At 35.7% G+C, this 17,670-nt stretch overlaps 1 protein-coding gene across 2 annotated transcripts in view; it reads right to left on the minus strand.

The window, feature by feature from the left end:
- LOC104264621 (adhesion G protein-coupled receptor A3-like) overlaps positions 1-17,670 on the minus strand; it is a 285,940-nt gene that overhangs the window by 161,610 nt on the left and 106,660 nt on the right. For both annotated transcript variants that reach the window (XM_059821160.1, XM_059821161.1), the window contains 2 exons: positions 9,291-9,362; positions 8,364-8,527 (listed from right to left, as the gene is read on the minus strand). In XM_059821160.1, coding sequence (XP_059677143.1) covers positions 8,364-8,527; positions 9,291-9,362 — 236 coding nt within the window. The remainder of the gene's footprint in view (positions 1-8,363; positions 8,528-9,290; positions 9,363-17,670) is intronic.

The following is a 17,670-nucleotide window of genomic DNA, read 5'->3' on the forward strand; positions in this document are numbered from 1 at the left end:
TGATTAACTTTATCTAACTGGGAAGCGCAGTGGTAGCATTCATCTTTCCAAGCCTTAAGCACCACTAGCCACCTTCTTTTTATTTTCATATCATTACTACACACTTAGACCACGGAAACATGGCAGCAGGACGGTCCCAAGAGTGACAGTGATTGCCCCTAATTGCCCAGAGTCCAGCAGGCTGCATGACTACGCATGAATGCTGCAAGAATGCCAAACAAAAAAGAAATGTAAAAGTCATAAAAGATGCTGAACAAGTGACAGTTCTGTTGCAGTAGAAACTTGTCCCAGTCATTGTATGAAATTTTTCCATTCCAAACTCCTCTCAGCCCAGCTGACAGTGTCAGAAACTTCAGCTCTCGACAGCCATTTTTATACATACGGTAGAGTAAGTGCTGTATGATGAAATGTGCTATAAAAATGTGAAATATCACTATGGTATACTCCACTTAATTAGAACAGAGAATGTTAGGATGGAGGCTTTATAGGGAACTTTCCCATGAGAACAATTAAGATTAATTACAACAAACTGAATTAGGTGCTGTTAACTGGACAATATTAACATAGATTTGGTAAAGCAGCTTAATAATTTTATCCAGAAATTACCAGTATAAAATTTAACCCTAGTCTTTTAAAGTACCTGTTACCATGTTAAGAATAAACAATATATCTTCTGGGATATTCCATGGGCTTTAGTCAAGGCTGGCTGTCTTACCATTGCTTTGCTCATGAGCAACTAGCTTTTGGAGATGGCCAGTCAAGGCTCCAAGTGCAGAAGTTTTGAAGATTAAAGAGGCTTCATGTCACTGATATTCTCCTCACTACATCTTAGATAAATTTTCCTTTAGTTATTTTGCATGCTTTTTGGAACAAGCAGGCAAAGAGAATGTAGAAAATAAGACACAACTGTACATTAAAAAACTCTGATGTAGTTTAAGAGTAAGCTCTGATAAGAAAAACAAATTGGGTACATTTCCAGCATCTAAATCAGCGAGATTTCGGTGGTGAAAAGTTCTGTTGAACTATATTTTCATGCGTGAGCACAGATACAAGAAAATAGGTACTAGTAAACTTCATCCTTTAAATTTCTCAAATGACCATTTTAATACTTCTGTTATTTCACATCTGTAAGTTTTAAATGTTATTAATTTTGTGCCCCAAACCTTGCAGCAGCATTCTAAATTACCACTAAAGAAGTTAGATAATATTGTTAGATAATATGTGTAATATTATATGTAGGGCACCATATTACTTTTTTTTTTTTTTTTCCAGTTTGAGACTGATCATATTAGGACGAGAAATCTATAATTTGGAGCCAAAAGGTTAAAGCATTGTTAGTTTCATGCTACCAAATGGCTATCTATTGAAAACTTTTATATTTAAAATGGGCCACTTAGCTCTGATAGAAAATGAATCTACCACACCCGTCTTTGAAAGATCCAAAATGTACAGTTACATTATTTGATTTACATTCTGCTATTATCCATATTTTGTTATTAAAGAAAATCCTGAATTGCTAACATTGTAAAATAGCAACAGTCGCAAGAGGATTTAACTACAGCTAATTGTATCACTATCCATATCTTGCAAAACCTAATCCTGTGAAAGGTTACTAATGGGAATATTCCTATTTCAATATAATTAGACCTATTCATATGATTAGGCACTCCCTGCAGAATTGGAGCTGAAGTCTTGATCCCACGTATTATTGAAGACAATGATGCTCCACATGAATGCAGCAGGCTATCTGTAGGCTGCCAAGAAACTACAGGACTGGAATCTAAATCTGGATAATTAATCCATCACTCTTTGGACTTGAGATTTTGAGTTTAGTCAGTTACTACATATTGTAAAAAAACCCACAGTTCAATATTTACATTGCCTTAATGCAGTAAGAATTACTTGTAAATGAAGAAAGAAATGGTTGAAACAATAATCTCAAACCCATTCCTAAGTTTAAGTAAATAACAAATGAGACCAAAAAAATGTTGTGTGTACTATGAGAGAAATAAATGAAGAAAAAAATTTTCCTTGTTAACTTTGAGCCAGTATTTGTTATTGCAATATATTTCATGTAGGAAAGAAAACTTTAAAGAACAATCTATGTGCAGATGTATAAATTACCATTTTAAGACTTGAAAGGCAATGTCGATAATTAATTTTTGTCACCATATGAAAAAAACAACTTCAGATCTCATTTCTCACCCAACATCCCTAGCACAAAATATTTGACAATATTCTTAAAAGCTAATGCAGAATGAAGCTGAATGCATTCAGCTGACTTCAGGCTTAAATTTAATTGTTGAAAAAGTCTCCTTTCAAAGATTGAATTTCCCAATATCAATCTATTTTTTTCTATTTTTGGCATTTTAAAAGTACATAGTTCTTTCAAAGTTCTTACTATTGCACAGTGGAAACAGACTTTGCTAGGATGAAGAGAAAACTATGTCCAAGCACATCAGGTAAAACTGTAAGGACATTTCAACATACCTAGCATCTGAAACATCGCTATTCCTCCTTTGCTGAGAAAGCAGTTAAAGCCACACTGTATTTTAAGAATATATACCAAGAACAAAAAAGCTGCTTCAGAAAATGAAAGTACTTTATACAGGAAGTATAGAAAAGAAAATGTTCTCTTTTATCCCAATGGTATTACTGTAATTGATTTAAAATGTCTCGAATGTTCTAAATTTTTGTGGTATTTTAGGTAAGATTGCAAAAAAAACTACTTATGAAAATAGACTAGGGAGCTGCATGTGGCCCGAGAGAAATATGCCTTAATGTTCTGCTCGTATTTAAGCATGAGAAATACACATTAGAAAATGTGAGTAAGTAATTAATAATGAAAATACTTTGTACCTTTCTCTGTACCAATTTAAATCTTGAAATCGTCAAGAAATCTCTAAGAATATAAATGCTGTCTTTTCTTTTTTGTTTCACGCCAGTTTCAATGTGAACAGGTACGGAGCATTAGAACAGAAAGTGCTTACATTTTAACCTGACTCTGCTCCTTTAGAGGGTGAATACTCTGATTCTCAGTGAAGTGAGGCAAACTACAAAAGACAAGGTGCTGGTTAAGTACAAACAATTCCCTAAAAACTATATCCCCTCTCCCCCAATATATTATTTACCCCCTCCCAATATATTATTTACCTTTTCTATGAAACATTTAATGAATTGCATTGCAGAATACAGAAGGCAGAAAAGGATCTATCCCTTTGAGCTGTATCCCTCCTTTAGAAGTACGCCTCCTAAGTAGGGGGTCTATTATACCAAAAAAAGCACATTTCAATAATATTTCATGAGTCACAATTTGCTAATTTCACTCATGAGCTAACACTTTAAAAGAAGGTAGTTTACAGAACTCAGAGACTGTGTAATAATTCAAACACTGTTGGACACTCACAACTTGAAGCAATTATCTTCCATTGTTTCTCACCTCTATTTTCAGTAGGATGGATTTTTATTCTTCTTTATTGTTAACACTTTTCTCAGTAGACAGGCCCCTAAGGCATGCTAGAAACCTAATCATACAGATCTTACACAGATAAAACTCCAGCTCTGTATTTTGAGTACTCATTCCCTGTCATCTATACTGAAAGTCCTAATTGACTATTAGAGCTATGAGTAAATTATGAACCAACCCAAACAATTTCTCACTACAAGTTTGATGTAAACAGTTACAATTCTATTCATCACAACCAAAGGGCGCACCACCCATGTATAGAATACACATTTTGTCATAATACACACATTCAAAATAACATACTGTAACAACCCCGCTCAGCCTGGTGAAACACGCTGCAGTTGATTTTCATGAACGTGGAGCACCCAGAGCAACAACAGAATCCAAAACTAGCCTCTGAAAAACAGGCTTTTGAGCCTAGGGGTGCCACCCTACCCCCATCAAGGTAGATGAGACACTACATAAAACCAGATGCTATATCAGCCGTGTTAATTCAAGAAAGGAAAATGACTCAGCTGCGGTATTTTGTTTGCCGTTACTCTGTGCTTTGCAAGTTCTGTTTCCACCATATTTTCCCCTGAGACTGCCTCTTAAAATGAATGTGTCTAACATTTGAGTTTATATCTGTTTCCTTACTCTGGAAGTTTCTTGACTGAGGATGGTATACGAAGAACAACCATTAATATTAGCTTTGCTAATTGTATCTGTTTGCCCTTGTTGGTTGTAATTATTGAATCATCACAGGTTTTTCACAGATGTGCACAATATAGGTGCATAAATAATGCTGTATCTTAGAACTTCTTTTTACTCTTGTCCTACAATCCTGTGTTGAAGCAGTTCAACATGCAAGGAGATTTTCTCACATTCAATACAACCCAGCAAATAAGGAAGTGGGAAACTAAGAAATATTTGGGACAGAAGCATAGTAAAGATACAAGCATCTGATTAATTTCTTCCAAGGAAAAGACTTGTGTAGATCTTTCCATCATAGATAGAGAAAGAGGGTAAACATAGTTTGAGGGGACTACATTTAGGCCGTTCCTCATGAAAGGGTCAGATGCAAAGGGCTAGAATGAGCTCTGCTAACATGGCCTGAGAGCCATCCAAGACTGCTAAAGATTGCTTTATCAGACTTACTGCCAGACTGCCTTACAGCAGACTGCTAGGAAAGGTAAGGACAACAACAGGAACAAGAAAGGTGTCATGCGACAAAACTAGCTAGCCTGAAAGTGCTGTGATGAGATTGTGCGAATGTATATGTATCAAACCATCTGCTCAAGTAGAGCAAAGTGACTTGAAAAAATCTAGGCTTCTCTACATTTAGACTTCCTGAGAACTGACAAGATGCTACATCCAGTTCCTTTAACCTGTCTGCTTTATAGGAAAATAGTCCACACAACAATATGGTGATCAAGATTAGGACAGTAGACTACATAAAGCTGAAAAGCTACTGACAGCAAGAAAAGAACTAAACCTATTCGCTCTCTGCACAGAAAAATGCATAATGATGAGGAATAAAAATGTAATTTATTAGATATAAATGCATTAAACTCTAAGCAAAAAAAAAAATTTCTTAACATCCTTTTATATTTTCTTACTTTTGAAGCAATTTCTTTTTCAATTAAAGAAAGGTGATAGCATGGTCCCAGTTACTTATTTCTAAACATCTGTAGAGAAAAAGTATATGCAAAAAGCAATACTTTCATTTGTAGGAGACCTGCATGAGAAACAGTATTCTGTCCCAGGAGAATTAGATAATCTTTGTGGTGGAAATAAATAAATAAATATGTCTTAAAGCACTATGAAATTATTTTTATACTTTGACCTTTGCAATATTTTCGTATAATTTAGTAAATATTTACATCATTTTCAGCCAAATAATTTATCTAAAGATTATTGATATTATGTCAACTACTTTCTAAACTTCAAATAAAATCTAACTGGGGGAGACAAGAAAGTCAGCACTTTTCCAAACATCTGTTTTGTGAGTCAACGTTTTCTAACAGAAAAAGGCTTCATCAGAATTATATGTCAACTGAAATTTGCAGAACAACTGAACTTTTACTACTTAGTGCTGTTAGTTCAATAGCATCAATACAGCTTTGAGACTGAGAAACTAAATTCTAGTATCTCATTCATCAGTGCAAATGATCAAAACCCAGCTTTAAGAGAAATCTTTCATAATACCCTTAAGACAAGACTCATATAGGTCCTTCCTGAGTGAAGAATTTGGCCTACAGAATCCATTTCTGATGATGATATGCACAAGGGAAAATCACAGACTCCTATCAGACCTCAGGTGGAATTTATAGCACTGGTATTCAGGAAAACATAATTTTCCTCCTGTAAATTGAGTAAGTTTTATTTGGAGTCATGGAGAAATTGTAACAAGGCACTGCATGAAGCCAATTTCACAATCATTTTTCAGAAAGATACTCTGTCCATACTGCTATGAATTCATTGCAATCCCTCATAATTAAGGCAGAAGACAAATGCAAAACTATCTATTATCATCAAACTAACTTTTCAGCCTTATTTCCAACATTGTCAAAAATTGTTTTATAGCTGAATATTTCTGAGAGGTGGAGATTTTTGTTAAAGAAGATTTAAGTAGCTCTTATAAGCTGTTAATGAAATATGGAAGCAGAACCCTGTGAATTCCAAAACTGTGCAGTTACTTAAATTAACTCTTATAAAAATCCCCAAAGCAGCTTTTCAACTGTTTTCAATGGGTGACTACTTTGGCTATTGTGAGTTATCAGATGCATGAGAAAGATTTGCCACAAAGGAATTTGAAAGATTATTTCTTCTCCCATCAAAACATAAAATAAATCTAAAAAGGTCATGGCAAACTGCTCCCTGGAGCTATTCAGAATTTTTTTTACTGTCTAGTTTCTTCTCCACATACTTTGACTTTTTGGTTCATTCCCTAACTCGCCTGCAAAGCTCTTTTCCATTTCCCTTCTATTTTTATTTTTTCCCTTCCTTTCTTCTTTCCTTTGCTCATCCTGTTACTGTGATACCTCAAGACGTCTTCTAGCATGTAGAAGGAAGATCAGTAACTATAAATACAAATATCTGACAGTATGGAAAATGTTCACATGCAGGAGTTTTAAATTTTTAAATTACTTAGTATTTTCTTTAAGATATGTTTGATTTGATTAGGTCTATGCATAGTTCAACACATACTATTTTTAAAACTTTCTCAATAGCTGTTATTATTTTAGTGTCAGACAGCCTTTTATTATACCTAAGTTCAAATTAAGTTACTGAAAATGAAATTTCTAAATGTTGTGGGCACCGTGAGCTGCCCAACAAATATTATGAACACCGTGAAGTACCTGGCAGATATTACAGAGCTGGTGGAAGGCTCAGCAAATATAACCACCATGAAGCTCTCTGCAGATATTGAAAGCAGTGTCAAGCTATTGGCAGTCATTACAAGCCTTGTCAAGTGTTCTGTGGACTTCATAAATAGCAGTGAGAACTAGATGGGCATTGTAAATTCTGTATCAGAGGTGTGGTAAGGAGTCCTATTAGGAATTAAAGTACGAAATTCTGAGAAATTGCTTTCATTTCCTCTGTAAAATTCACAGGCTCATATTCATTGACAACCTGGAAATACCAATTAACAGTCTTTAATCAATTTGTCTGCTCATTCCAGCATTTTCAGAAGGACTTTTCCTGCTGGGAAATGGATCTCTATGAAGATGCCCATGCTTGGTCTCTATAAAATGGCAGCTTGATAGTTGAGAAGTATTGCAGATTTTCAAATGTTCAGTAATACAGGCTACTGGAAAACTTCTCTGACTTTTGCTCACAAGAGCTCATTCCTTATTTGCCTCCAGACAAGTGGCTGTGTTTCTTTAACAAGTCAGATGATGGGGCATATGTAGCTGGTATTCACATCCTTTCACATCTCTCCCAAATTGTAAACATCTTTATCTGCTATTAAAACCAAATTTTTTGTTATTACTCCAGTCAACTCTGATCTCCCTTCTGCTATAAACGTGTTAGCAATGCACATCATTCCTCTTGTCGTTATTAGGAAAAAAGTGTGACTTTCCTTTTGTTTCCATAAGACATTAGCAAAGTCAACATCCCAGCAATTTTCTGTCATTCAAGAAAGTCAAAGATTTGGAGATTCTGCGATTAATCAAGTATGTGTGAAATTATACTTCTGATTATGCAACCCACCAGCATCATCTTAGGCAATGGTTTTTTCTCCGCAGTATGTGATACTCCTAAAATCTCTGGTTTAGTCTGCTCTTTGCTAGAGCAGTTCAGTGTGAGATGAATTTTCTTTACTCATGCATATTTTTTTGTTTCCTTCCTCACACCGTATCCATCATGTTTGCTATGGTGGAAAATCTTTTCCAAAAATCGATTCACTTATAGATCTTCAAATACAGAATTCACCTAACTGAAGCTCACTGTAAAAATTCTATTCATCCCCAGGACGCAGTGCTAAAATGTATAGTTAGAGGTTTATAAAATTGAAAAATACAAAAACGAAATCTGACAGTTATGCCACACTGTCAGAGATATAACTTGAAAGGAACATTCTATAAATCCCTGTAGGTATCATCAATTTCATGCAGTACACAATGTAGAGCTACCATCATGGGTTAATGTTTTAAATTGTAGTTACATGTTACCTAAGATATAGACAGGACAGTGGTGTTCTTGCAATAGAGATATATATATTATTTTGTATGAAATAAGAAACTTGTATTTTTTCCATTCTCTTTCAATCTTAGTTGTATTTTCTGTGCCATATACCTGAATTTCTTGTGCCTATAAACAAGTCAGATTTATTTTTTTCATCATTTCTGGTTTTTAGTATTTTCTCTGGACTCCACTTCAATTTGTAATGTTAAATGAGAGTACAGCTCACCACATATCAGCTGGTTTTCCTTCAGGTTACGAAATGACAGTCCTTGTAAAGCACTGGGGTAGGCACAAACTGTTTCCTCAGCTATTCGAACTGAAGTATTTCTGGCCCATTGCAAGACCCATTTTAGATTACAGTCACAAATGAGTGAGTCGGTGTTGAAATGCCTAGAAAGGCAAAGAAAGATCACAATTGGTACACATGCAATTTTCATAAACATACTTTCTTCTGTTAGATTCAAATTATCTAAATCCGAAGAGAGCTAATTCTAGATAGATGCATAACTATGGATGTATAATTACAAAGATTTCCTGAGACAACTAATACACATTGTCCCACTGACTTCCAAGACATAATGCCAAAATTCTGGTTTTGGTTACAAAACAGCATCACTGACTACTGAATTAAATTTGAGTATGTGCTACTGTAGAAAGTCATACTATAACATACTTGCACCTACTAAAAACTCTTTTAAGTAGAAACTCGACCATGGAAGCATCCAGTATATGCTTTTAAATCTCAGAGAGGTACATTTAATATAAATAACTGGGAATTGTTACTATAATTGCAGGAAAAATACTTAACATGCGTGGTTTTGTGTATTCAGAGTTATTATACAATGTAACACATGAAAACATGGAAAGGTGTAAGATCATAAAGGACAAAAACCAGGGATGCTAGTCAGGATGGCTAGACTGGGCTAATCGGGAATGGGGTCAAGTTGTCAGTGCTATCCATTTCACTGGGACAGGTAGAAGAGGGCAGCTCATCAATAGTGAGACAGACATTGATAACAAAATACTGCATATTTTATATTCGGAATGCATTGCTAGAACCAATCCTGTTTGAATTCATATTCAACTCTGCTATGTTTATTCTAATGTCTTTCTCGAATATTTCAGATTTCCAAACATAAGGAATGATACTTACAGTGCTTTCAGAGCTAGCAGCTCAGAAAAAAGTCCATTCATGAGACTTGAAAAAATGTTCCCTGACAAATTCCTAGAAAAAAGCAATTTACAGTCAGTTATAACAAACACAAGAAGAAAAAAAATTGTTATGGAGTATAATTTTCCCAATGCTAATTAAGAAATTCTGCTTTCCTGACAATAGTAAAAACCTATTTAGATTTGTACATTGTTTTTTCATAAATGACAGCAAAATTCAAATCAAGTCATACAATTTTACTTCTTTTATCTTCACAGTAGGTATACATACAATTCACTTGGTCTAATAAGCAGGAATATTTCTACATATTTAATAGAATAGAATTCTAGAAGAGAATATTCTAGAATTTAAGTGAAAATATTCATACAATGATTAGTCAGTGGGACCTATGCAGTATTTTATGGTATATGTAGAATGCTACTTCAAGGTAAAGAAATAAAAACAGTGTCTTAATTTAGTAACGCTCAGAAGAATTCAAGCAATTCCTTAAAACAGTAATGAGTTTTCAAAGTAACTACAGAAAAAGTTTTATCACAAAGGACTTTAAACAAACTGATTTTTCCCATCCTTAAATAAAGGATATTTCCATTTTAACTGCTGTTTACTATTTCTTGTCTTGATGACTGAATGGATTAGGCTGAATATTTGCAAACAGATGCAATTTCGTTTTGCCTAGTTTAACAGTATTGCTCTGCCAGGGCCTTAATAGTGTAAAAGGTAAATGCTTAATGTCAAGTAATACTGTCTTTTTCTATACCAGTAAAGCGACAAATTAGTGCAGTAGCCAAGATTAACATTTCATAGCATATGAACTACCTACTTTTGAAATACTCATAGATGTTCCTTTCTACCCAGTGCCTGAAACCTACAAGGTTTCAAGAATTCAAGGATGGCTACAAAATTTCAGCTAGCAGTGAAATTTCAGATCTCTGCACTGGAGATTTGTTGTTGTTGTTACATATAGAAAAAAATGTAGACTGGCAAAGAAAATGGTTTCATTACTTTTTCATTATAAAAGATGGTTTTATAATTATTGATTTTACTTCTTTATGTCTACAAAGTAAAGAATGCATACTAAATTGAAGATACAAATTCAGGTCAAGAGCAATGTTCCACCCATGAGAAATCTACCAAGCTGCAAAAGATCTGAACCAGCTTCATAAAGTAAGGAAGAACAAAAAACTCAAGAACCATGCTTTCTACAGAAACCTGTACAGATACATATGAATCAATGAATTCAAGAAAGAAGAGAAAATATTGCTAATTTATAAATTAGTTTAAGAAAGTTATGGACTATTACTGAAACCATAATTAATCTTACTTTTGTACACAATTAATCTTTCACCACTGAAATAAAAAGAAAATTAAAAAAAAAATTAACTTTGAGCACTTCAAATTTTCATGGCAGTTTAAAGCAAAATTCTACCAATACAGAAAAATAAACTGGCTCAGCAATGTTAAGTGGAATTATTTCTCATTATATTGAGTGACGATAAGATGTGTTGATATAATTGAACTTGTTGTTAAGATTTTGTTAAACAGTGCACCTGTTTTGTTTAACAGTTGTGATGCAAAGCTCTTGGAAATGGAAGGACCTCGAGTATCTCTTCAAGTGTGGGTATGTCTAAAGGTGGAAATGAATGTTTGCTTGTAGCTACCTCAATTACTTAAAATGAAATGGATCTACTCACGTGCTTACTAGACATAAGCCCTGACGAGGCATATGCTGAAGCAGCTCAGTGAACTGGGACATTAAATGGACTAAATTAGAAACTGATAACCCTGACATTTACACTGAAGTAAATCAGAAGCAGTTCCACTAATATGAAAGTTACAGTAGGATAAACCTTCTGACAGAGGACAATCATGCTGAACTGAAGCATGGGGAAAGCAATCTGCCTAGCCTTGCGTGGACAGCGGCCAGACGGCAGAAATACGGGGGGTTTCTTTTCTCTACCTCACCCCACTGCAGTATGACAACATTTCTGACCTGATGCAAATCCACTCTTTCCCCTTAAATAGCTAGCCAGGCTTCATACAACAAAACAAACAGAACACCAAGTCTGAAGTTTGGTAATTCTGTTTAGACCAAAGGAAGGCTTTATGTCTGGTCAGTAATTTAGGATACAGGGAAAAGCTGTAAGTCATTTCCACAGCCAATGTAGCAGGGTTCAGCAGATGTATGGTAGCTACGTGCCTGCCAGTGATGCCGATTCTGTATCTACTTTATGTACTTTCCATAGGTCCTGCCAAATCCACCGAGATATCTAGCCAGAACTGACCTCCCTGGTGTTAACTTAAAAATTCCTGACTAATGTTCCACTTACAGATTTTTGGTTTCTTTTTATCATGACAGAGAAGCATGTAATCTTTTTCTTCAGTGGTTTTGCCAGTTCAAAAGTCAGCACAAAGCCAGCAAGCCAATTTTTCATATTCTTTCATATTCTATTGGCAATGACCTGGTTTGAAGCTTCCATATTACTACTAATAATTAGCAAACTAGGATCATGTTCACAGTGCTGTATAAGTCATAAAGGAATACATTTCTATGCCCAAGAAATGCATAATTACAATATCTGGATCTCCAGCACTGGGAATAGCTTCTTCTCTAACAAAACTTTCAGAAATCTTCTTAAATCACCCAATAACGTATGCATTTCTGAGCTAGATATCTGCAGCACCCTGCAAATGCCTGGTTCTGTCAGTTCATGTCATTTATATTATATACTAAAATATCTCCAAATGCATAGTGTTGTGAAATTCCACCATTTCACATATCCTAAAAACCCACTCTAGCTTGATTTAAAAGGACATTTGTTCTACAAACGTCTGTATCACCTAGTTTGCAAACATTTCAAACATAACAAATTAATGCACTCCAAAGCTGATAGCACTTACTATGCCATTAACTTACTCCATTAACAAACATGTTCTTTCTGTTATATCAGAGGTAAAACATTTTGGTTTTATGTATAAGGTCCTACACTTATTTTTTCATATACCAAATACTCTTGTGCTTTTACAGAAATTAATAAAACGGTTTTGCAAAAAGCTTTAATATAAATGACAAATGCCATAAAACAGTCAAAGGGAGTTATGTGTCTCAAAGGACCATTTTGAGGCAAAATATAGGCGTGCTGGTTTTGGCTGGGATAATCTTCTTCATAGTAGCTAGTATCATGCTATGTTTTGGATGTGTGCTGAAAACAGTGTTGATAAAACAGGGATGTTTTAGTTGCTGCTGAGCAGCACTTACACAGAGTTAAGGCCTTTTCTGCTTCTCACCCCACCCCACCAGTGAGTAGGCTGAGGGTGCACAAGGAGTTGGGAGGGGACACAGCCAGGACAGCTGACCCCAACTGACCAAAAGGACATCAGGCTCAGCATATAAGCTGGAGGAAGAAGAAGGAAGGGGGGGAACGTTCGAAGTGATGGCATTTGTCTTCCCAAGTAACCATTACACGTGATGGAGCCCTGCTTTCCTGGAGATGGCTGAACACCTGCCTGCTGATGGAAAGTGGTGAATGAATTCCTTGTTTTGCTTTGCTTGTGTGCGTGGGTTTTGCTTTACCTATTAAACTGTCTTTGTCTCAACCCACAAGTTTTCTCACTTTTACGCTTCCGATTCTCTCCCCCATCCCACTGCAGGGAGAGTGAGCAAGCGGCTGTGCGGTGCCTAGTTGCCGGCTGGGGTTAAACCACGACAAGGTAGAAGCAGGAGTATACGAATATGAAGAATGCTTCACTCTTATGAGCAGTATCAAAAAGCAAGGGTGACAGATTGATCTTCTGTGCAAAAAGGCTGGGACAGGAGGGGTGAAAAATGACAACAGAAATACAGAGAGGGCAGGTTACGGTGCATATTTTCTTGGTGTTGCTAAAATGGGGTCTGATTCACTATGTTACTGGTTTTGTATGTTATCTCTGGCACCAAAGTGATTAGTTTCTTCAATGACAGCAAGAAAGTCACACAAGAATTTATGGTATAATATTATCATAAAGCTAACTGCTGATGATGATTCAGAGGCAGGAAGAAGACTAAATCGAATATACTTTAATCAAACAATTGGAAGCAAGGAGGAAGTCCTGTTTTGAACTTCCAAAAGGAAGATCCAGCAATAGCTGCTGGTTGAAACAGGTTTAAGGCTGCAACATATCAGAACCTGAAAGGCTAACTTATGGGAGACTAAAAAAAATTAAATCTGGTATATCAGTACAGTGGCACCATTCCAGTATTCCACAGCTCTTGGTATTTAGATTAAATATAAACAGAATAAATGTGGATGGCAGCTCCATTACCTACCAGAAATATATTTGCATACATAATTCTGGAACAAAGCACTGAAACATGGCCACTGAGGGGCCAAAGGAGATTTGGAAGATTTGTTGCATTCAATTATGTCACTCCTAGTTAGAATACATGCACCTCATCACAGCATAAACACAGCCTAAGGGTAATATATAAGCCAAAAAAGTTAAGCTTATATCTTAGAAGACATAATAAATATTCTGTTATACTGTCTGAGGCACTGTCAGCTGCATCTGTCATCTGATGTGAAAGCATTTTGGAATCATTTTCCAGAGTACAGATCATCAAATCCAAGAAGGTGTAAAAATTAGATCAGTCTCAAGGAACATAATCACAACTCACTGGATGCAGTAATTTCAGGAGCTGTGTGAAATTTCAGATTTCATTAGTAACTTGAAATTCAAGTCCTATTCACTGAAATATACATCCTGACTGCAATCTACATTATCAAAAGGCTTACAATTTTCTGTGGTTTCTGTATGTATGCATGTTTCCAAAACAATACTAGATGATCCTACTAATTATTTTTTTCTTAATTCAAGAATCCTGTAGGTTGTCCTGTTCTAAAATAGACTGCACAAAACCACCAAGTCCATTGGAGAGTGTTTGCATTATCCCTGAAAGCTCAGGCAGTTCTCATCCTTCATTTTAGTGAAGTGTTTAAACATACTTTCACCCTACTCAGTTTAGATATATGCATCACATCATTTGGTTAAACACCCTATGTCGGTTTGGGCCTAGAGCTGATTTTCCAGCTCTAATTCAAATGGAATTTTTTCAAATGGAATTGGACTTACAAGATTTAGTGAAACACACCGTGTTATTTTGTTTCACCTGGTATTTGTGCTTGTAAACAGTACAAAAAAACCTCATCGCTGTACTTCACAAAAGGTGCATGAAATGATTTATGTCCTTTGCTCCTTCCAGTGGACTCACGGCTCTCCCTACTGGTTTTGACAACAGTCTGCAAAGATCCTTCTGTACTTCATCTCTGCTAAAGTAACACAGGAGAGCTCTAATTACCACAGTCAACAACTGCATAAATCAACACATATGTATATACCTTTATATTGCTCCTTCAGTTATCTAAACCACACTTGATGGCTCTGAAACCAGTTCCACATTTAAGAACTTGTCATCTTTTCCTGGGTACAATTATATACACTGACATTACACTAAGTAAATGCTTCTCTATAACCTTTTCAGAGAGCAGCTTTCTCATACCCCTGAAATGACAAGTAAACACAATTCAGAGGTATCAGTAGCAATGGAAAGGTGACTTACTGTATTTCAAACTTGTTTAAAAAGTTTGATTTTGGGACGTTTGTATGAACTTCCAAGAAAGTGTTAGAAAAGTACCAAGTGGCATTAGCTGGCAGTCAACAAACAATCACCAGTTCTTACACCAGAGGCAAATTGAGATCCCAGCTCAAATAATTACTATCAGCATTATGTCATTTTATGAGATTTCTGAGATCGAGGAACAAATGATACTATGAACGGCAGGGAACAGTTCCCCTTGATTGAGATTGTGGCTGTATTTCTTCACAAAATAATCACTAACCCAACAAGAGAAATGGTACTCTTAACTTTGGTTTGGCAAGGACGACAGTCCCTACAAAAGAGAAAGTCATAACTTTTGACAGCAATCATGAACTGATTTACTCCAGATTAAAGGGGAATTTAGTCTTATCTATTACTATGCCTCCGATTTCCAAAGGACAGACTTTTGAAATAAAAAAATAAAGTAACTAGTGAAGAACTTCTGAAGTATATTAACTGGAATGCAGAATGGCCCCATTTGTTAAGTAAATGGTAGAAAGGCAATTTAAAACCCAAATAAGAAAAATGGAAGATAGACTAAATAGATCAATAACCAAATCTTAAATCTTGAAAAACAAAATCAAGTTTTAAAAAGATCAAAGAAGTAGAGAGACTATAATGAACAGGAAAAGGTTAACAAAAAGACAGGAAGCATAGAGAGAATTACCAAAAATTAAGTTAAACTTTGGAAAGTATACTAAAATAAGGAGCAAAAGACACTTCAACAATACTACTATATATTATAGGTATTTATGGGAGAAGCATACACTAAATTCTGGAAATTATCTTTCCCAAGACCACCTACAGTATGACTACTGATCTGCAGAACTAGTTAAAATCCAAAAAATACCTGGGCAACTAGAGGCCTTCTAGGCTCATTCCACTCACATGAAAACACTAGTACAAATGTTCATGGTTTTCTCCTGCTTATGTAGTATCATGTTAAATGTATACTAAAATCAATAAATAATTTTCCTTGTCTAGAAAAATTAGTGATCTTTTTATATGATTACATGATACATATTCAATAGATGCATATTGATTTTTCCCCATTTCTGATTTGCCAACATTTTTTTCCATTTTTCTTTCTTTCAAAATTCACTCAGTTACTGCATCAAATACAGTGAGGCCAGACTAACATGTCTACAGTTACCAGGATGATCATTTTTTCCACTGACGCATAGACATAACATCCATAAAAGCGTGAAGAACCTGGCATTAAGTGCATTTATTGTAAGGCACTGTAAGATAATGGACAGGATAGAAGGGAGGGGAGTGAGACATTACTGCTGTTCCGCACAAACAGTCTTGTAACTGGTTGTATTTAGTGCTTTCACTAATGACTCTGGCTCAGAAATGTAAGCATGTGAAAATGAAATCTGGTAATAACAAAACCAAGGATTGGTCAATATTAAAAGAACTATCATACTAGAAGAGGTGAAAATTCTTGAAGATGAGAGGTCTAGTAATTTCATTTAAAAATATTATTCAAAGTTAAAAGTGTAACAAGAATGTCACTTGAGAATTATACTTAAGAAAGGTCTAATTCAAATTTCTACTATAAACTGGGGTCTCAGAGGGAAAACAATACAGAAAGCCCTGGATCTACACACACTTGGAAATTAAAGTTAGTCCCATCTTGAGGAAAAGGTAACTATTTACTTAGGATGCACAAAAAGACTAGATGCAAGAAAATACAGTGTTAATGATAGTGTAGAAGGAACTGGTGATACTTTCTGTGGATCTACATGCTCAGAAAAGATTCGCCAACACTGGGACAGGTACACAGGTTACTCGAATGAGGAGGGATATGGCAAATCTCTTTTCCAAAAGGAAACTGTAATGGTGTTGTTTGATCAGCCTGGTAACTAGATGGCATTTAGCATGCATATTGTGCCTCTTTCCGACACCTCTGGTATCAGTGAAGGATGCGGAGATACACTGTCGCACTCTTTCCTGGTCTTCAGAGGAAAGGGATACTACAGGCAAACACTGTCAACAGAACAAACGTTGTATGCTTGCTGTGAATGAATTTCTGTTCCTTACCGTCACAAGACTGAAGTTCTGTATTTAACTTCTAATTAGCTTTTAAGATGGAGACTGGAAGATTTACAAATGGAATTTTTAGACATGTTTTCCTGAGAGAGCAGGGATTTGAACAGTTTCTATTGAGGTTGTTCCTAGCATCTAGAAGCACCTTCCATTTAATAAGGTGACTTCATCATTTTGAACTAAGCATACCTCCTATGGTAATCTGGCTACCTAGTCACAGCCATGTTCACTGTGCACAACAAAAGGAGACACAGCAACCCTCAGTAGGTGAGTGGGGCTTGCCCCATTTGACAACTCATCTGAGATGAGTAAAAAGAGGGGCAGTCTGCACCTGTTCATCAACATGCTTCCCATCATCTGTTCTCACTTGTCTTCATCAGAGAAGATTTGGCATAGTTACTCTCATTAATGTGACCAGTAAGCATGCCAGATTTCAGCATTTTATTTGGTGTTGTCTTGACCTCATGGCAGATCTTTCTAGAAAGATTTCCTTGTTTTTCCAAGGAAACGTCAGAACTGGCTGGAGAAGAAGAAAATAAAGTATGAGATTTGTAACACACTATGATGCAGTATAGGAATTTATTTCCCATTCAGGAATGAAGACAGATGTGAATGAAGATACAGAGCCCTCCTGGGTCTGGCCAAATGTCCATTTAAACCAGGACCTTTCCTGTGAAT

This window comes from Gavia stellata, chromosome 9 (assembly GCF_030936135.1).
Source record: "Gavia stellata isolate bGavSte3 chromosome 9, bGavSte3.hap2, whole genome shotgun sequence".
Lineage (NCBI taxonomy): Eukaryota > Metazoa > Chordata > Aves > Gaviiformes > Gaviidae > Gavia > Gavia stellata.